General features: G+C 32.1%; 1 protein-coding gene across 7 annotated transcripts in view; it reads left to right on the top strand.

Moving 5' to 3' along the window:
* The window catches only part of USP25 (ubiquitin specific peptidase 25), a 110422-nt gene that overhangs the window by 73018 nt on the left and 14759 nt on the right, over window positions 1-22645 (top strand). For 4 of the 7 annotated variants that reach the window (XM_036218458.1, XM_036218459.1, XM_036218457.1 and 1 more), the window contains 5 exons: window positions 680-908; window positions 2340-2534; window positions 9829-9968; window positions 14664-14777; window positions 16766-16861. In XM_036218458.1, coding sequence (XP_036074351.1) covers window positions 680-908; window positions 2340-2534; window positions 9829-9968; window positions 14664-14777; window positions 16766-16861 — 774 coding nt within the window. Of the gene's footprint in view, window positions 1-679; window positions 909-2339; window positions 2535-9828; window positions 9969-14663; window positions 14778-16765; window positions 16862-20815; window positions 21050-22645 lie in introns of those variants that run through there. The other 3 variants (XM_036218462.1, XM_036218460.1, XM_036218463.1) reach the window with 2 other exon arrangements.

Genomic DNA, 22645 nt, shown 5'->3' on the forward strand with positions numbered 1-22645 from the left:
ATTTACATATTTTTATTTATCTCTGTATATCTTGACCTAATTCTCATTACATGTTTTATTATAAAATTGCTGAACTTAAAGAAACCATATCAGTATTTCTCCTATTTACTTACATTCTCATACTGTATTTATTGCTTATTTTTTTTTTTATTTTACAATAAGATTTATCCGAATTTTCCAAAATACTTTAATAGTTAAAGATAAAATATTATGGGAGAAATTTTAAAGTTGCTTAAGGTTAGTAAGATTTTGGGAGAAAATATGGAGCTCAATTACATTTAGCTTCTGTTATACATTGTATAAGCCATGTTACTAAACTTGGCCATCAATTTATAATTGTGAAGATTTAGACAGAGCATGTGCTGTATATTAAAACATTCATTATAAGTTCTTTATTCAAAAGAAGTGACTGAAATTGGTCAATAAATATATACAAATACATTTTCAAAGTTTTGAAAATCATCCTATTTACACACTTATCCACATCTTTAGCTTATTTTTTTCTCTTCTTATTATTTCATATTTTAATTTTTTTCAAAATTTTAACCTCATTTAGTTTTCTCTTGTTAAGAAACGTATGCTCTTATGGTATTCTCCAGTCAGATAGTTTGTGAGTTTCTAGGACTGTGGCGTAATAGACCACTTGACAGCTGTTTAACTCTTCTGTTTTCTTATTTAGGTTCCCTATCGCTTACATGCTGTTTTAGTTCATGAAGGCCAAGCTAATGCCGGGCACTACTGGGCATACATTTTTGATCATCATGAAAACAGGTGGATGAAGTACAATGATATTGCTGTGACAAAATCATCATGGGAAGAGCTAGTGAGGGACTCTTTTGGTGGTTATAGAAATGCCAGTGCATACTGTTTAATGTACATAAATGATAAGGCACAATTCTTAATACAAGGTAAGAATATGAAATATGTAGGGTGGTGTGTGTTTTTAAATAAGTATCCCTTTTATGCGACTCTGGTCTCAGTGTGATTCATTATCACCCAGAGGGTGATAGATGTGATTAGGAAATAAATACTGTTGGATAAGTGTGTAAACTGGAATTGAAAAGTAATATGACCAGAGCTGAGAATTGGAATATACTTTGTATCAAAAGTTAATTATTCAGTAACTATTTAGTAACAATATAAAATGTAAATGTGACATATTTCTCCTAGTTTAAAGTCCTTTAATGACTACATCATACATTAACTCATATTCAAGCTCCTTAGCCTGACAGATAATACCTCCATTTTCTGATTTTCCTTCTAGCTTCATTTATGACCATTGTTCATTTCAGACTTTACTGATACTTGAACTTCTTGCTTATTCTACTCACACATTTATTTCCATATATTCTTATTTTTTTTATTTTTATTTATTACTAGTAATGTTCTTATTTCTTCCTTCTTTCCTAATTCCCACTCATCTTTCAAGATTCAGCTAGGTATCTTCTGCTCTGCCAAGTTTCCTTTGTCTGCCAGAAAGTAATCTTCCTTGTGTTCTCATAGCTTACCTCTGTCAGGTCCTTATTGTGTGCTGGAACTGTATGTTAACTTGTCTTTCCTACTTCACTTTGATCTGATCAAAGCCAGGGATCATGTCATACTATGTCTTAATCTTTTTATTTTCCATATTCAATATAGGCTTTGCATAGAAAAAAACACTTAAAGGTTTGTTGAAACTGATAAAATATACCTTCTTTTTGTATTTAACCATTCAGTAAGAACAGCTAGGCAGTCCACTTATGACTGAAAGCTAAAAATTATCATGTGTATGTGGAGTAGAAGTTGAGTAACGTTTTAAAATAATATTTATGCAATGTTTTTAAAAACCTTGCTATGTCGATTAATTTCAAATTATATATAAGTATATTGCTAGACTTAACTGCTTTAGATGAAAAAGTATTTTAGTTCTGCTTTAAGCTTAATAAGGTTATGAATTATTCTCATTTTGTGATAGGTTTTACTTCATGAATAATCAAATATCTGGTATTCTCATAATAAAAAAAGTAGTACTATGTTAGTATTTGAGCAGCAGTTTTGGCTTTATATCTATTCCATTTTTTACTCTTCAGATTAAAAGTAAAAGCTGAAAGGATGAAAGAGTAACTTTTCTCCAAAATAAATAAAAATAAAAGCTGAGAACATTACCTATAACTCATTATCAAATATTTGCATCATTGCTCTTCTGAGCATTTGTTTGAGTTTTAATTTGTAGATAACATTTATTTTCTAAATGGTAATAATTCATACTTTAAATTCCATTCAAAATGCATTCTATTTTAAGCTTTGCATTTTTTCTTTAACTTTTAATTTTATATTAGTTTTTGAAATATAATTTGCAGAGGAGTTTAATAAAGAAACTGGGCAGGCCCTTGTTGGAATAGAAACATTACCACCGGATTTAAGAGATTTTGTTGAGGAAGACAACCAACGATTTGAAAAAGAACTGGAAGAATGGGATGCACAACTTGCCCAGAAAGCTTTGCAGGAAAAGCTTTTGGCATCTCAAAAACTGAGGGAGTCAGAGTCTTCAACAGGTTAGTCCATAATAATTAAACTGTATTTTATTATCAATATCATATTATTTTATTATAAAATAAGATGCTTATTAAAAAATAAATGTTAGTTTTCTTAAAGTATGAAGAAGTTGGTAAAAGTCATCTGAAATTTACTCAGCGATAACCATGGGTAGCAATTTAGTTTACCCCTTTGCCAGACCACTGTGTACATATACAGTTTTCCCTTGAACAACGCAGGGGTTGGGGTGCCAATCTTCTTTGCAGTCAAAAATCCGCATCTAACTATGTATATCCTTTTCAAGGTAAATGAGTTGATTGTGCTAATTCTCCCTCTCCCTATCCTGCCTGCTTTGATTGGGCTCGACTCTTGTTGGCAGGAAGCTTGAAAATGCTGTGAAACCAACAAGTAACCCAAACCAGTTCACTAAAGCTATTAAGAATGAACTCAACTAAATTTCATATTTGAGCAAAATAACACTTTTCCTTTTTTTAGGATACTCAAATATATATACAAAAAAAAACTACTAATGTAGAGTATTTATTTGATTTTTTCAGAATTCTTAAAATTAACAAAATTAGCCAATTTAAAATATTTATTATTTTTCAAGTAAAAATGTGTATAGACCTGTAAAACATAAATTTATAAAAATACAAATATTTGAAAATATTCTAAAATTATTAGCAAATGAAATCAATAAAATATTTAGAGTAAATACTATACGAAAACAAAATATGTTCTAACGAAATTGAAAATAGAATATCTTTGATTTTTTTAAAGATTAAATTCATCATTGAGTTATGAATATATTTTAGGGTAACGTATTTCCTACTGTAGAAAAAGTGTTATTTTTCTATAGTAGTTGTAGAAATGAGAATAGATAAACACATATTTTTCTCAAATTCATTTGCCTTTTTTTAATAACTGACCTTTTTAATAAATGACCTTTTTTCATAAGGTCTGCATATTTTGTTTTTAGTTGTTTAGGAAATGTTTTAGGTGTTCGTTTAATTTCTTCTTTTACAAACAAATTCCCATGTAGCATTAATTAGATGGGTTTCAGCATTAGGATTTGAACTTCAGAAAGGATTATTCTTATAATAGTAGATTTACAATACCACAATATACTGTTGTAATTGGTACAGGCATGCACAGATCTATTCAGATTTGTAACTTGTTTTTATATCAATTGAATAGTTGAGTTCTCGATCTTGATCTTCAGAGGCATTGATATAGAATTTTTTAAAGACCAAAATGATGGTATTATTCCAAAATTTTGATACTTAAATGCAATACAGTGTATCTGAATAGCACTATTGTCATCTGATGAGCTCTTTCTTTCCATACATCAAGGGCCACTGTGTAGAACAGGTGAACCTCTGTGGTTTCACAGCAGTGCAGTTTCATTACGGTGACCTTGTCCACTAGTAGAAAATGAAAGAGCTCAGTAGATAACAAAAGGTTTCTTAGCTCAAATTACAGTATAGTAACGACATTGTAGTTCCTTTCAATTTCAGCCAATTCCATCCCTTTGAGATTTCATTCCTTGTCTTCTGTTCACACCCTTCCCAAACCACCCTCCATAATTTACCCCAAGATGGAGCTACTGTGTTATTCTTTCCTTAACTTTTACATTCTCCATTTGCACGTGGCCATGTTTATTTTTAGTGGGAGAGGTGGGCTGCATAATTGGAGCAAGCGGTAGTACCTAAGCACTCCGATGAAGGTGAATCCTCCATTCATTGGTTAACCTGCAACTCTATGCTTGGTTCATCGACATTTTATGGCACCAAAATATTGCATTCTGTAGTCTCCTTCTCTTCATCTGGTCTGTGTCTCACAAAACTCTTAAGTTTATGATTTAACACATTTTATTTCTGCTAAGTCAAATTAATTCATAGTCCCACATTAGGAGAATATTCATTCCTATCTGACAAGACTAGCTAACTTCCGTTCTACATTTGTCATCTTTTAAAAGGCCATGTCTGTATGCCCCACTACTATTTAAATTTTCAGAATCTACCACAATAAATGACTATGGTAGGTATCCTTTGAATGTTTTCTGAATTGAATTCATTCCCTATGGAGATTTCAATATGAGTTTCCTTGGAGTGATCCTCAGTGCATGAGAATTCCAGTATTTTAAGAGTATAGCCAAAATATACGTTAGGAAAGCACGCTAAAAATGTGTGGTGCCGATGTAGTTCTGTCCTGCATAAATTTTAGGTTTTACTGTAGTTCCTAAGCCTCTACCCCACCCCCTATTCCCAAGATCCTCTTTGCAGTGGCATCCAAGAATCTGCAATTTTAAGTTTCTGCTGATCCTGTGCAACCAACCTAGCATGGCTCTTTCTTTATAGGGTGCTTTTGGGAACTCACTGAGTTTAATTACATTTCTAGAAATGAATAGACTGCATATCTTTGAAGCACTTTTTAAAAAAATATTCTCCTAATTGTGAGTGTAGTAAGTATGACTCATTAGTAAGTCAAGGTTTTAGATACTTCTGGGATATATGAGATATTGCTTATATATATTTTATATATATCACATATATATAAAATATATATTATATATATACACACACATATACATAGGTATATTTAATTAAAGAGTAGATCCTTACACTTTAACAGAAAACCATTGGTTGTCGAGTCAACTTCTCTTAAAATGTTGAAGACCATAATCAGGAAATATTCTTCAGTAGAACACTCCCAACCCCTCCTGATCCCTCACCTCAATCAATATGAAGGTGGACCGAAGGAGCAGAATCAGAGCACTCTTCAAATTCTGGGTCTTTTATAACATCCCAACACATAAATGAGGCCCTGGCATTATGAACATTGAGCATGGCCAGAAAATCTCTTATGTGGATGATAGCCATCAGAAATCTCAGTGAAGCACCCATAGAACAAATAAATAATTTAAGAGGTTCTTTGGGTACAGGGATTTTATATACCTCAATAGAGAACTGCTCATTTATGGTGAAATGAGTGTATTTAGGAGTTTACAGCTGTAGGCAGGAGAGCCAAGGTAGACTTCCAGGATTTGAGAATAATAAATGATACACTGGTAATCACTAGCTATATTCCAAGTCAGAGCCTGAACAATACATTAAATGGAGGGACCAGTTAGTATATAAAGTGCCATTTAGAATATTTAAAAAAAAAAAAAAAAAAACAGTATGGTCTCTGTTTATTGAGTGCCTACCATTTATACAGGCCAGCAATGATGAGGCTTCTGTAAGGCTACAGGATGATCAAAAATCATTGTGTGAATTATACACACACACACACACACACACACACACACACACACACACACAAATTCATCTTTTTTGCCCTGCTATTGTTTTTAACAACGGAATGGAAATTGTCTAAATGTGTGGTAGGGTATTCATTGTATAAGCCCTCTGTATGGAAGAACACAAACACAGCATAACCAGAAAAAATTATATTGACATAAAAAAATGCTAGTTATATTAAGTTAAAAGCTATATTCAGAATAATTATTTTTGTTTGTAAAATGTGGGTAGGTAAAAGTCTAGAAATATATGCTACTAAAAATATTAATAGTGCTTATCTCTGAGTCATGGAAAGAGCTTTTTATTTTTCTCATTTTGGTTACTCATTCGTTCTAGTTAACATGTTTTTTTACTCTTCCGATTTGACAAAATGAAGCCAGTATTTCTTTTCTTTGTTATGAGGACCCTCTGTTTAATTTCACTCTGTAATTCTAAGGCTTCTTCCCATTGAATACCTACCTATTTTATAGCTAAGCCAGATTTTTCCTCATTACTCTTGCTTATAGGGAACTTTCCTATCATTATGGCATTGTTCATCAAGTATCCTTCATTTAAAAAACCTCCTCTTTTAATATTCTTAAATTTTTTCTGTTTTTTAAGACCTTATATCCCAAAGTCTTTATGAACCCTCTAAAATTACTCCTGTCACAACTATTATCTTTTTCCTCTTTATCCTATTCTGTTCTCACTACCGAATCATGTTGTACTTGTTTTTTAATTTGCTGACTGGTTAAAGATTCATTAATGGCCTGCATTTTATTCATCTTTTATCTGTTCTTACCATGTCTTTGTATATGCTGTTTCTTCTGCCTGGAATCTTCTTCCCCATCTCCAAGATAATCCTCGCTACAAATTCCTCAAGACTCTGCTCAGTTGGCATTTCTTCTGGAGAATCTTTCTTAACATGCAGTATTGTCCTGAGTGTGTGTATTGGGTCCACAGTGCTTCTGTAGAACCTTGTGCATAACTCCGTTATTGTATATAGTACTTTACACTGTAATGCAGTTTATATGTATCTGATTTTGTTGAGAATTCCTTAAAGTGGGTGAATTTTGTGCCCTTTTTTTTTTTTTTTTTTACATTATTAATACCAAGAAAGTGGCACAGGCTCAATAAGTATATTGAGAATGAAGTTTGGGTTTTTGTTTCCAGACTCCCAGATCTCAAATCCTCATACGTTCCCCTGTTGTAACTACAGCACCACTCAGATAAGTTCCCTGGAAGATTACTCAACAGAAAACTTCAGAGGAAATAGTTCTGTGTGAAAGTTAGGCAAAATCATTTAGCATTACTCATAAGGTTTTTGTACTCAAATCCTTATGTAGAAGGAAACCTTGACCCTGATGACCTAAGGTATATAGACTCTTAATCAGATAAAATTACTTTTGCTACTAAGGACCTATTTTAGTGTCCAGGTTTCAGTGAGTTAGACCAATGTCAGATCAGATGGATTTCTTGGCCATCGTTGCATTAAGCTTATAAGCTATCAACCACTAATGTTTTATCTATTACAATGAGAAGAGACAAAGAGTGGCAAACATAGATAAAAGCATTTTCAACAAGATGTTTCTCTTTATTAAGACCTAAAGCAGCTGGCTTAAGCCACTTATGAAACTTAGCAGGAGCAGAAGCCCTGCTAAGCTGGAGGTGTAGCCTAAGATTTTCTTTACCATATTCATTATAAAGGGACAGTGAGAGAACATTGCAGTCCAGTCAGGAAATGCAGAAATGAGGACTTTTAACTTCTCACCACACACATTGTAAGCATTCCTTCTTCTCGTTTTCCTTGTTATAGTATATTTCACCTCCATCATCCAGTTACTCATGGTAGAAACTTTGAGTCATCTTCACATCGAGTCTCCAAACCCATTTGTGTCCAAACATGTCTTAAATCTAACTAGTTCTCTCTGCCTCTGTTGCTCTTCATTATCCATAAGCACGTTTTTCTCTTGATCATTTTCTCTAGTACATTCACTGATTTCTAGTTGCACTTCCTCTTTGATTGGTTCTTCACTATGTAGCTGGAATAAATTTTTAAAAACTTGCTGTCTTACCATTGTACTGAAAATGTTTATTCACTTCCTTTTGCCCTCAGAACTTTTACGTGACTCAAAGGCCTTTGTTTTGCCCCTATTACACCATCTCTTGCCATATCTTTCCTTGTTGTCCTGTAGTCTAGCCACACTGGTCTTTCAAATCTAGTTCATGCTCATGACATGGGCTATTCATTCTTCTACCTGGCAAACCCAACCCATCATCCTTCAGCTAAATAGTCATTTTATCACATATTCCATAATTTAATTACCTTTCCTCCATTTTATTCCTAGAATGCATTTTTATAATATTGTCACAATTGTTGTGTGATTCTTTGGCCAATGACTTTCTTCACGGTTGACGGCACTCTTCATGGAGGTAGAGACCAGCTGTATTGTTCACATTTAACGTCCCTGTCCCAGCCTAGTACCTGTCACACAGTTAGATGCTTAATTAAAATTTATTAAATAAATGGATGGCCCTACATATATGTTGAAATTACAGTAATCTTTTTGACTTATTTATTTATTTTACTTTGAGAGATTTTTAAAAAATTAATCAAATATTGGAAAGGATAACAGGAGCCCTATTGTGTCTTATCAGTTGGTTGAGGAAGGACTCAACCAATCCCAGTAATGTAGAACATTTAGTGTACTTTTAATCCTCATATCCACTAATTAATTTATTTGTTAATTCATGTGTTCCATTAAGTTATTGCGTATTTTATTATATGCTGGGTGTTGAAGAAATAGCAATTGAAAAGGGAGATAGCATCCCTACCCTTACAGTTCAGCAGAGGATGCAGGCTCGAAACAAATACTTATAATAATAACTAAGTCATAATTGTGGTAAGTGCTATTAAAAAGAAAGTATAAGTTACCTTAGAGCAGTGGTTCTCATCTGGGAGTGATTTTTGTCTCCCAGGGAACATTCAACAAAACTGAAAAAATTTCTGGTTGTCACATCTGGTGGACAGTACTATAAGCATGTAACGGGTAGATGCCAGGTTGTGCAAGACAACTTTCCTTCCACACCAAAGAATCATTCGAACCAAAATGTCAATAGTGCTGAGGGTGATAAACCCTGCTCTGGACAGTGCAGTTAGTAGTACTTTCAAAAGGAAGTGTTATTTCAACAACAGGATAAAGTAGTTAATAGGTGAGGAGAGTGAGAGTGGGTGAACACAGAGACAGAAGGAAGAAAATGAAAGATGAAGGTTGGAAGTAAACCTCTTTGATGTATTTTATACATTGAAAAAGGTTAGTATGTCTCCCTTTATTGAGCAAAGAGCAAAGGATGCAAGGTTATATTGGAGATATAAAAAGAGGCCCACATAAAGCCTTTGGAGTTGTCTATGAAACACTCAGCGGATATCCAGAGTACAGTGTTGCATTAGTGGGTCTGGACATCGGAACAGTCTCTGTAACTTTGGGAGTTTTTCCAGGGATGATATTTTAAATCTTGAGTCTATATAGGTACCAGTTTGCCAAGTTGTAATTGTTTTTCCTCTAACAACATACTACCAGGGGCAAGTTCAGAAAAGACAGAAGGTTGGGTTCATTCCAGGTTAGGATTTTGTAAGGTAGGTATGAAAAAGGACACTGTGACCTGAAAAACAGCTACTTTGTGCTCTCTGTAGAAACCTAGTCTAGAAACTAAATCTTTTTTTTTTTTTTTTTCGTGGAAGGCTAGTGGTTTCCCAAAATGAGATTTTGGTACTTACTATGGAAGAAAATTTACTATGAATTCCTTATTATAAACTATAATGGATACTTCCTTCAGTAATTATTTGATTACGTGTGTGTGTGTGTGTGTTTAATTCTGGGGTAAGTGCTGTGTGTTGAAGGATATATCTCTTTAAACAGAAGAGTGAAATTGATTATTGTATAACTTTGGATTAGAAATAAATTATAGAGTTGTCTTAGTATAGATGCTCTGTGATTTTATTAGATATACAATTGATTCTTTTCTCATGAAGCACAAGCAGGAGAACCAGAATATCTAGAGCAACCATCAAGAAGTGATTTTTCTAAGCACTTGAAAGAAGAAACTATTCGAGTAATTACCAAGGCATCACATGATCATGAAGATAAAACTCCTGAAACAGTTTTGCAGTCGGTAAGAATTTTTCTTTTAACTCTCTGAACATAGATATGTTCACAACATTTCCTAGCAGCGTGATGGAGAGAGACCTGTCTGGGAGTCAAGAGACAGGGCCAAGGGAAGGCTCTGCCATGCACATAATCAGTGGCTCAGGGTGTCACCTAACCTCCAGGCTGTAGTTTTCTCAGATGGTATTTTAAAAATACTTTAAAAATAAATATATATATATCTATTAGAGAAATATAAAAAATTATAGTCATAGACTAAATTGGTCATTTGATTGGGAACTTAAAAAGAAAACTATAACATTTGGCATTACAAGTTGACCCTTGCACAATGTGAAGGTTAGAGGCACCACCTGCCACACATCTGAAAATCCACGTATAACTTCTGACTCCTCAAAAACTCAACTACCAAAAGTTTACTGTTGACCAGAATCCTTACTGTTAGTATAAGCAGTCAGTTAACACAGATTTTGTATGTTATGTGTATTCTATACTATATTCTTATAATAAAATAAGCTAGAGAAAAGAAAATTGAGAAAATCATAAGGAAGAGAAAATACATTCATTTGATTTATTGAAAAAAATCCCTGTATAAGTGGACCCATGTTGTTCAAGGTTCAACTGTATTTCTCCTGTTTCTCACCTCTCCTTCCATTTTTAGTCCTATTACTTTGGGATAATTAGGAATATAAAGTATAATTTTCTTGATCCATAGAATGTGTTTATTAATAAAATACTAGATTCTCTAGGATAGAGTAGTGTTCACAGGATAAATGTGACCTTACAGCATGGTTCATGCATATTTCAATAGTGTCATGTACAAAAATTGTCATTTTAATTCTCCTGTATTATAATTCTCAGTTGTGTCTTTTTATAACAATAAATTGGTATAAATCCATTGTTATAAAAAATTTATGTTGCACTATGTTTTCAGTGAATATGACATTCGGAGAGATGTTATTTCAAGAATTTGATACTACAAAGCTATTCAGTTGCTGTATTTTTTTTAGGGAGCACAAGCAGCTCTAATGCAGGTTTTATGATAGCTAATTTTAGTATTTGAAGATTCCCCTTCCAGAGTACTAAACAGAACAGGACATATAATTTTTCCACACATAATTTACTACTTTGTAAGTGAACTTAATTTGAACAATAACCGACTGTAGTTGCAATGAGGTCTTTAATAGGATAAGACCTCAATTAACCAACATGTCCAATTAATAGGGAATTGTGTTAATTTTGTTTTGATGAATGAAATAATTAGAAATTATTTAATTTCACATTTGAAAAATCTTTATAAAAAAGAATGTATTAATATAGGTAGATATCTTTTTTTTATCATTCCTAATTTTGCAAATTTTGCAAATGCTCGAGAGACTAACTGAACTTGAGATGAACACCTGCTAACTCTAAAGCATTTGCTGGAAAATGCTTCTTTTAATGGATCTGGGATGTCTAGTTTTTAGAGATGGTAGAGGAAGTATATAAAAGGAGAAATATTTTGCCAGACATTAAAATTAATTTGCCAAAGCCTTTGCTGATTAGGATTTTTATTTGTTAGAGTCTACATTATAATTAATAAGTATCATCCTTTTAACTGGTATCAGAAAGCCAAAAGCATTCCTTAGCTTGACGTAGAATCATATTTTTTAGTTTGGCTAATCATGTGTAGTTTAAATTTGTAGAAATCAGCACTTAAATTTTGATTACTTAGTTTATTAATATGAATATCATCTTATAAGCTAGCAACCTACTGCTTAAACTTGAGAAAGTTGAGAAAGGATAGCACGAAGAACATATGACAGACAACTAGCATAAATATTTTTCCATTTGGCTTATCATTTGGAGTAGCACCAACAGTTGGCCCCATTGTCTGTATAAATCTTACAACATATCTAAGAATATATTAATCATGGCTATCTGAAGCAGCCTGTGTTCTTGGTTTTATGGTCAGTTGCTTAGAATCATGATAACCACTTTACTGGGCTTTCTCATTTAGAGGTATACTTTAGAAACTAAATTGAAAAATGAAGAGTCTCAGACTTTGAGATTAGGTAGTCCTGATTTTCGAATATTGGTTTTACTTCTTACTAGCTCTGCAAACTTGAAGAAGTTGCTTAATTTCTCTAAACCTGTTTTCTTTTATATATAATGGAGGCGATTTTGGGATTAATATAAGATCATTTTTTTTCAATGTGCTTATAGTATAGTGTAGGCACTAAGTACCTCTTACTTTTCTTTTGTTGTTTAAATCCTAACCATTTCACAAATAATGACATATTAGGTTCCAACCTAAGCATAAGAAGAATACCCTGGAAAGCTTGGAATCACAGAAACAACAGATACTCAAAATATTTAGACAGCTTGCTTTTTAGAAGAATGTCCTTAAATTTCAAAGAAATATTTTAGAAAATTTGAAAAATACAGAAAAGTAGACTCCAAGAAAGAATCATGCATAGTCCCACTATTCAGAGTGAAACACAGTTAGCATGTTGATATGTTTTCTTTCATCATTATTTTTATATACAGGTTTGGAATTTATTTTTGTAGCTAAGTTACTACTGTATATAAATTTTTATATCTTAACTTTTTACGTTTAGTCACCTTACATAGCATAACCATTTCCCCATGTTGTGAACTCTTTATAAAAAACATTTAATCATTATTATTCCATTGAGAGATTAAATTATTATTTACTTACCTGTTCCCCCATTGTGTATTTATTTATACTTTTACATTATTATAAATAAGCTACTAGAAAGGAAACTTTTTCCATATTTCAAGTTATTTCTTTTGCTTCCGTGTAATTGAATTACAGAATAAAAAGATATGAGCATATTAAGAGAGTGAAAGGGGTCCAGATTAATAGCTTTCAAACCCCCTTTTATGTGATCACTTTTTAAACAGATAGTATTTTTAATGGATTTCAGGCAGTTTATAAAAATCATTGTATCTTAATTTTTGCAACTGAGGAACTTATTTTAATCTCTTTCAAATTCAGCCTTTGTTAAAGTGTTCATATATAGGGCCTGACAGTAATAGAAAAATGTAATAATTCTGTAGTATTGTTCGTTGAGTTTAGTTGAAGTAAAATACGTGTGTTTTACTTCAACTACACTCGATGAACAATATTACAAAATAAATTATATGCACCCAAGCTTCTTCCCTTTTTCAACTCTCACCCATCACTATTATGCTGTTGAAATTATTCTTCAGTAACTGAAAAGGTTTATAAAACATTTCTTTTTTCTAAGTGCAATTTTTTTTTCCCAGAGGGAATGTGTTGCTTTGTAAGGATCTATATTCTAAGGAATACATTTCCTGATTGCTACTTGCCTAAATTTATATTTTCTCCTCTTAAGACAGTATTGTTTGGGATTGGTTTGCTTGTGAGGAATTTTTCACCTAAGAGGCCGGACAGATTTCTTCATTTAACTGCTTGTATTTCACTCTTGTGAATGGAGACCTATGACAATTATTGTATGACAATTATTCCTCTTTAAAATCTTATAAGGATTAAAAATTCTCAATTTAAAATCATGGGCTAGGCATATCACTATAGGATATTTGCAATAGTAATATTAAGTTAGAATGATTCAAATATAAGCAATTTAAAGTGGCATAGTATAATAATATTGCTAATGCCTGTCATTTATAGAACAATGATTTTGTACCAGGTATTAGGTTATCTGAATATTATTTCTCATGAGCATGACAACCATGCAAGTTAGTTATTTCCTCTTTAAAAACTAGTGACTCAAATAAGAAACCTTTTCCATTTATGTCAGAACTAAAGTTTATCTTTGCTTAGGAAAATTTACATGGTGCAATTTGAAATTACTTAAACAAGTTGCTTTGAAGCACTTTATACTTTTGAAATTTGTGTATATAGAAATAGTAAATGGTAGTTAGAAATCTATTCAGTACAATATGACCCTTGTGAAATCTCAACAGTATTTTGAATGAACCATGTTAGTGTCTTTGAGTAGACGTTCCTGCTTTCACACTGGCTTCCACTCTATTACTGAGGATTAGTGAAATTCATAGAATTTGTTAAAGAAAAGAAAGAAATCCGAGTTGTTAAAAATGGTATTTTCCAGCAGCTTTTCCAAAAACAAATCACTGGATACTTAGATGTAAATACATGGTTCTAAATTTCATAAACCGTTAACAGAGTTAAGCACACTAGAATATGGCTATCAAGCGAATATACAATTGATTACTAGAAAGGATAGACAGGTAAAATCATAAGAAAGAAAACTTACAACCTTTCTGGGTTCAGAGGAGGGTCATATCTTATTTTAATGGAGATATCAAGAAAAACTTTTTGGAGGTATTGGAATTTAATTAATACTTTATTATTTAAAAAATAATAATAAACCTTCAGCTGTAAAAACAGCCGTAGGAAGTACAACTCCACTGTTTATTGTTTTTAAGGATTTAAGAGTCCAAGATGCTTTGTGGGGGAAAAAATGATTAGTGTTTGAGTTGCAAAGAGAAAGCTAGAGATCCTCTAAGTATTATTACTTTAATTCATTTGTTTCTAATACTCAGTTTATGTGGTTTCATTTCATACTGCACAAATGCAGGTTTTGTTCTTTTTCAAATGCAGATATTTTTAAAAGACTCAAGAATTTCTACATTTAAACAGGGTGCTTCTATTGTTCTCTTTTCTAATGTTCATACTAATGATTTTCTTCTACAGAAACCTGAAAGTACCACAAGCCAACCACCTTCTAACCAGCAAGTTGTAGAGGTGGCGATTCCTCATGTAGGGAAATTTGTGATTGAGTCAAAGGAGGGGGGTTATGATGACGAGGTACCTTTATTGTAGCACTCTGCGCTGTTTCTACTTATTTATTGCTATTTAATACAAGTACTTTGGGCATGCTTGCACCCTCACACTTCTGTCTGTTGATGCATAACATTCAGCTGTGCCACTCCTAGTCTGAAATTACCTTCCTAGCTGCTAACATAACTTTGAATTTCAAGTGAAAATTTAAGTAAAAGCCTATGGAATTTATCAAAATAATAATTTTATGTTTCTAGTGTTAATTATTTTATGCAGGCGTAGGATCGGGTTACTCTCAGGTTGTTAGACTACAATAAGGTTTATTTAAATAGAAAAAAATTTGAACATTTAAAAGTAATTTTTATTTTCCTTTCCTGTTTTACTTCAGTTATTTATTATAATACTTTGCTCACCATTTTCTGCCAGAAGAACTTACATCCTAATCGTGAATAGGTCATTGATATTTTTGCTTTGTAACCTCTGTATGACTGTGAATTGAGTGATTCACCAACATTGCTAAATGTCTACCAGTGTTTTATACACAATAGAACCTCCATCTTATTCCTACCTCTTCATTGTTGATTATCATCTAACTTAGTTTTCTAATAGTATGGAGGCATTTTTGTTTCTCATGATATAGTTTTTGAGAATCCAGATGAAAATGTGCTGTTATCCCGGTCCCATCAGATTTTTCCCCCTATTTATCACTTTTAAGACTATTTGATCTTTTCCATATTTCAGGGAGGGCCGGAAAAGCTGTTTCTGAGTAGTAACAACTGAGAAGACCCTGGATTCTATCATTTGTTAGTTTTTACTAGCATGGATGAAAAATGAATATATATTAGTTTTTTCTAAGTAACTTTTTTCCATTCTTACTCCAACGTTATAATTAAACTATTATATAAGAGTTAAAATGTATGACACTAAATTTAAGTGTCATAAAGGCATTAAAATTATCATATCAGTGTAAGAAAGCATGGCCATGAAAAGAATAAGAAGCAGGTTTGTGAGATAGGAACTAGTCAGAGGATTTTCTGAAATATTTCACGTTTTCGCAAATCTCAGTTTATAATCCAAAATAAATACTATGAGTAATAGGTTCAGTGAATCAGAGGTAATGAATGCAATCTCTCAATAGCTCTAACATCACAGCTTCATAGTGCCTTGAGTTATTTCATTCTGCAGATATTTTAAAATGTAAACAGCTAAGAACAATCTATTATGAAAACAGAATATACTTCAGTATTTATTACTCAATAGCTGTGTGTTTTCCAGCTATTTTAATACCATGTTGGTGCTTGAAAATTATGGAAACTGACATGTTTTTATTAAAAATGTTAATTTGTTGATCAAGCACCAGAGTGCTTTTTTTAGGGTGAACCTTCTTGGAATTAAAAAAAATATATAGAATTGTGATTACTCGTTTAACACTAACGTTTGTGCAACTGCTTATGCTACTGGCAGAATTTTGTTTTGTTTTTCTAATTGGAGTGATAGTTTAACAGTGCATGTGCTTTGGAACTAAGTCCTATGGATACAGGGCTGCTGTTTATGATGTTTAGGTTGTACAGTTGTGCAGGGATGCCCAGCCAGAGGGCAGAAGTGGAGTTGAGATTGACCTCATCATGCAGAACTCCTCAAGCCTTAAAGAAGAGGCACCTTTTTTAATAAAAAGATTGTTGCTCTTTCTAAATAATGATTCTCTCACAGCACAGCACATTTTTTTAAATTCATCTAGAAGAGGGTGCCTTTTTAAAATTATTTAATTTAGAGAGGATGCCTTTTTGCATTTTGCACAAAGGCACCATATGCACTAGATGTGGCCCTGTATAGATGATTGTGAAAGATACTTACTTGCATATTGGATCACAATTGCTATAAAAAATGCAATATCTGATTTACAAATAGTGAATAAAAAGGCTTTTAAACTTGCATGTGAAGAAATTTTTGGGGTTTTTAAAAATTTTTTTTTATGTTAATCATTCAAAAACTTTCACTTTAAATCCCTGTGGCAGATCATGATGACACCGAACATGCAAGGTATTATCATGGCGATAGGTAAATCCAGGAGTGTATATGACAGGTGTGGCCCTGAAGCAGGGTTCTTTAAGGTACAATTAACATTTTCATTTTCTTTTTTTTTTTTTTTAATTAAACTTTTTTAAATGTTTTATTTTCTCCAGCTAACTTTGGTGTTTTTTTCTGTCTTAGCCATGGTCACCTAATGTTCTGAGGCAGGGGAAGGGGAGGTTTGCATGAATCTAAGACTGGTGTTTTTTTAAATCCAGATAGTTCATCAAAAACAAAGCATTTTACCTGATTTACCCTAATAGTGCACCTCTGCTTTGTTAGCAAAAATTTGAATCGTGTTTTTATTTGAAGGGAATAAAGAGTAGTGATGAACAAAACTAGAAACTAAGTAACTGTTTCTGATGTTTATTTTCATAATACTATTAGCCAATATTATAATATTTTTCTTTAACTTTATTATGTGGTACTAAATTGCTTTCTTTATTAGGCTGTTTTTAAAATAATTTGTTCGTGTATTTTTTTTATGTTTCTTATTCATTTATGTTTTTCCTATAATTTTTGATATCTTAGTCATTTCAAGACATGTGATGCATTTTTCCATTACTCGATCTTTTTTCCATCTAATGCCAGATCTTTACAGTGTTTGATTGTTTTGATTACAATATTATTTCCTTTTACATATTTGAAAAATTAAAACACTATGCCTATTTTGTCATTTTACTTAGATTAGAAATTTCCCAAATTTTTCTACTCCTATCAACTTTTTACTGTTTTTCTAAAAAAAAAGAAAACATATATTGAGGTATAGTTCACTACAATAAGCTGCAGGCTCCCTTAACGTTAAAAGTCTAAAATTTTCCCTTAAAAATTACCATCATCAAACTTAATCTTCAAAAACCTGCTTATTTTCAGTATTTCTTCCAACATGTAGTACAAAACAAAGGCCTTGTGCATAGTAGGCTGGAAACAAACTCTTTTGAACTTGTTAGGAGTAATGTGACCAACCACCCTGAGATGCTCAGGACTGTGGGGTTTCCTGGGATACAAGAACTTTGAAGTGCTAAACTGGGGAAGTTCCAGCAAAATGGTCCCAGGATGAGTTGATCACCCTATTAAGATGCCTTAAGAAAGGTTAAAAAACTACTCTTAAAAAAATTTATTTAAAAATTCACCCTTGTTCCTAGGTAGTCTGTATCTTCTTTTCTTAAAAAACACTGGATATTTGTCTTCCAAAGTTTTCATCTATTTCTCGCGGTAAAGTTAACTATCTTTTACAGTGCCATTGTCACTTTTCGTCCAGTTAGATATCTTTATATTGAATTGGAAGTCTCATTTTTATTAAATTAATCCCTTGATGTATTTCAAAGAGCTAACTAATTATACTTAGTCACCCTACCCCCTTCCCCTAGGGGTGACAGCTTTTAATTTTTTATCTAATCCTTTGGCATTCATTCCATAACTTTCAGTAGAATACTTCTGTTTTTGTGATTCTTAGTTTACACATTTTTGAATTTTCTGCTATGAGAAGTGAGGGATGAGCCCTTTCTTCTCCTGCTCCCTCCCCCCATACACTGGCTCATACAGTTTCTCTCTCTCTCTCTCTCTCTCTCTCATACACACACACACAAAATCTTGTCATTTTGTTTAAATCAAAATTCTTTGTATTATTTCTATATATGCTACTCAGGATTGAGCTAAGTCATAAATATTATTACTTTTACCTTTTTTAGCTTTTAGTTTCTTTGGAGTTAGTTGTTTTGGTTTCCGGTTTGTTTAGTTTTCTATGTGTGTCATTGATTCACTTCTAAACTCTCCACTATTCGCTTAAATCTCCTCTTCTGTTCTTTGTCAATTTTATCTTCTTGGAGAAATCATTTCTGGAGCTTCATGACCTGCTCCCAACTGTACTGCTTTTCCTTTACTCCTGGTGTATAACTAGTATCTTGAGATCTCTTTTCACCATCACCCTGGGGATGCCCTTTGCATGCTGTCCTTTGTGTATTATTTATACCTCATACATGTCTCTCTTTCTATAAGTAAACATTATCAGTTTAAAATTAACGTTTTTTTTGGTATAGATAAATAACTAGCATTTGGGAAATTCTGGCTGATAATACATCATTTTAGAATATTGGTTATGTAAATAAATAAAAGTAATATATACAAAGTGCAATCATTCCCTTATAAAGGTGTCTAAAATATGTATACAGCACAGTGTCTCACATATGATGGCCACTTCTGTCTTCCTATTTTTGAACTTAGATATAATATAGTTTTAATTTTTATCTTTAATTCTTAGTTTATTATAAATTGAGGGAGAAGGAGATTTTTTTATATCTCTTCTACCACTACCATAGTACCAAAAAAGTCTTTGTTAGGTTCATTTTTTATTGGCTTTTAGCTAGGTTCTTCTATATATGGATTTTCTTATGTATTATGATTAGACCAACTTTTTATGTGTTACATATATTTGCTAGTGGTAAAAGCATGTGATGAAAATGTTAGCTTTGTTACTGATAAAAATATAAGTTGCAAAATGAAACTTATATCAGGTTGGATAAATGAACTTGCAAAGGTTCAACCTCTGAACTAGGAAGAGTTACCAGCCCAGCCAGTCAGTTACAGCTTTAACCACAGGCCCTCCCACACAGGAGTCTGCTCCATAACATAATGTGAAAGAGTCAATAGGCAGGCAGAGGTGGAAAAATATATGAGGAAAGACATTTACCTAGGTCCCTCTCCCAATTTGACAATTTGTTAGAATTAGTGTTCATGGTTAACAGAAAATTCCCAAATAATAGTGCCTTAAAAACAGAAGTTTCTAACATGTAAAAATGAAATTCAGAGAAAGACAGTTCAGGGCTACTATGATGAACAAAAATAAAAGCTAGGATGAAAAATAAAGAATAATATCCTCAAAGTACTATCTGCTTGTATGTGTATATACAGGGGTGGCAGTAGGAAGGTCATATGATAATTTTAATTGTGGGGTTAATTTAACTATTTTTCATTTACTTTAAAAGACAATAAAATTTCTTTTTTATAGTTTTTTCCTATACCTATTAAAGTATACTCAGGATTTTAACAAAGTAATAACACTTATATTATGAAGTTTTTATTTTACTAGTTATTTCATGACTTTATAACAGTTGTTCCCACTCTTTATCACTCTTTTATTTTTTAAATGCCTATTATTATTATTACCCTTTTGTTTATTCAGTAGATATAAAATGTACAGCAGCATAGAGAGACCAAAGAAACCCATTTATCAATGGTAATTAAGCCAGTGTAAAAAGAATGTATTAGTTAAAATTTTATGTGTGGACTGTTTGGCTATTTCTCTATTTGAAGAAAACAAAATCCCATATCTAGGCATCTAAACAAAAAGTAAAATGAAAATACTAAAATTAAAGATGTGTATAATTTTGAAAGTATTCATATAGCCCTAACTCCATAAAGAAAATGTTCCTTTATTTTTAAGATTTTAAACATTCTACACAGTAAGACGCTGAAAAAAAAAAGATAAATGACAAACTACAAAATACAGTTTGTATCTTATAGGTGAATCAAATTTCTTAGCAGGTCAAATGCTCATTTAATTTAAACAACAAAAGAGCTTTAGAGGTTCCTTATTTTAATGAGAATGTCTCTAGTGTTTTATTATTAAGCATATTGATTTTATTGGATTCCTCTTATAAATTTAAAAACATCATCTTAAATTCATAGGACTTTTCTTTTAAACTGGTGCTGGAATTTAGAAAATTTTTAATGCATCTATGTGAGATGCTGAACAGGTTTCTCCTTAATCCTCGAAATGTAAATATCTTAACACTGACTCTTTTTTTAATCATTGTAAACATCTGTTTCTACATATTCCTTTGGTATACAGTGTTATCAAAAATGGATATGGATGTTGTTATCTATGTTCATAGATAATTGATCTACAATTTCTTTTAATATTTGTCAATATTTGATATTCAGATTAAACTAGCCTTGTATTATCAATCATTAAGGAGACTCTCCCCTTTTTTCAGGCTTCGGAGCAGTTTAGATATCATAGAAATCATCTGGTCCTTGAAGATTTTGACATAACAGCACAGCTCTAATACACTGTGGGCCTGATTCCTTTATTGGGTACAGATCTTGGGCAACCTTTTCAGTTCTTCTGTAGTTTTGCTGGGTCTCTTCAGTTTTTCTACCTCTTAAAGCAATCCTGGTAATTTATATTTTCCAAGATGATCATCTGTTTAATCAAGATGTTATACTTTATTGGCATAAAGTTATATGTATTATTATTTTATAATTTTTAAAGCTTTTATCTGTGTTTTTGGTATTATCATCTTATTTCTGGTGTTAATTTTTCTCTCATTTTTGGTCTTCTATCCAGCTTTTTGGAAAGAATCTATATTCAATTGTTTTATTATTTTATTTCTTCTACTTTATTTCGATTCATTTTCTTCCCTTCTCTAGCTTCTTGAAATAAATTTTATTCTATTTTGCTTAATTTGGAATTTTTTTGACTACCAGTTTGGCTGTGTCCTATAGATTTTTATATCTAATATTCCAATATTAATATAATTTTGATTCTTTCAGCTCAAGAATAATTTAAAACAGTATTTTTAAATTCCTAAGTGTTTAGTTTGGGATTTATCTTCAGTTTTAATTCCTGTTTGTATTATATTGTGGTCAAAGAACATAGTCTATATGATTCTGATCTTCTGAAATGTAAAGTAAGTTTTCTTCATCTCTTGATACACTGTCAGTTTTTTTAAAATAGTTTATAAACATTTTAAACATACACACACACACACACACACACACCTACATGCATACTCTCAGTACTCAATTAACTTTATTTTAGAGAGAAAAGCATTTAAAGTTGGAGAATTATGTGACTGGTTTTATGTCACAATTATTAACTAGTATACAAGTTTTCTGAATCTTAGTCTAACCGATTTTCCATTAGATCTAACTGCCTCCGAAGTATATTGTATATTTGTATACTTGGTATCTTCTAATGTGTATGTATACTTAAAATAAAGTCTGTAAGAAGTTATAAATTTAGAATATGATTTTAGAATATGGTTTAGAAAGGTAAAAAATGTCTAAGTAGAAATCATGAACCCTTTGAACTGAAGATTTTTAAAGAGATTTAAACTAGTCTTATTGAATCGTTCATCTATAGGTAGATAGGGAATGAACAAGAAAGGACATCATATATAGGGAGAACTTAAGAAACAAAACAAAGGCACATGTGCATCTGTGGGGAGACAAGCCTAAAAAAAGAGGTCTTAAATAGGTAACAATGGGCCTAATTAGTAGGACCCAGTTAAAGTCTGATGAAAAAGAAGTTAATTAAGTCCAAAGCAGTTCCATCACCAAATTCCCAGTGTCACATTTCATTTTGTAAATGTGTGGTGGTTTCATTGTAGTGTCTATGATAATTAAGTAAATGCCTCCATAGGCAACCAGAAATATGGACAAATATAATTCTGAGGATAAATAAAGAATTCTGAGTCATTAATATGAGGCAAATGTAACAGTGTTAACTTTATTAATGATAGATTATATAAAGCTCTGCTAAATGTATCAGCATGGTACATCTGTTGAAAATTTGAAGGAATAGAAATGACTGCAGTACATTTTAAAAGTTAGAAAATTCGGTGGCTTCATAGTGTAGTGGTTAGCTCATCTGCTTTACACATAGAAGGTCTTGGGTTTGCAGCCCAGGTGGAACCAAGGACCATACCCCAAGTGCGCCGAGGATGCTAGGCCCTGGTGCGCTCTGCAAGTGTGTGGGAGGAGACACCCCGCCTTCAGAGATCCAGTTCTTAAGGGGAGATGGCAACATTCGTATGTCAAGG

Source organism: Rousettus aegyptiacus, unplaced genomic scaffold (genome assembly GCF_014176215.1).
Source record: "Rousettus aegyptiacus isolate mRouAeg1 unplaced genomic scaffold, mRouAeg1.p scaffold_m13_p_4, whole genome shotgun sequence".
Classification (NCBI taxonomy): domain Eukaryota; kingdom Metazoa; phylum Chordata; class Mammalia; order Chiroptera; family Pteropodidae; genus Rousettus; species Rousettus aegyptiacus.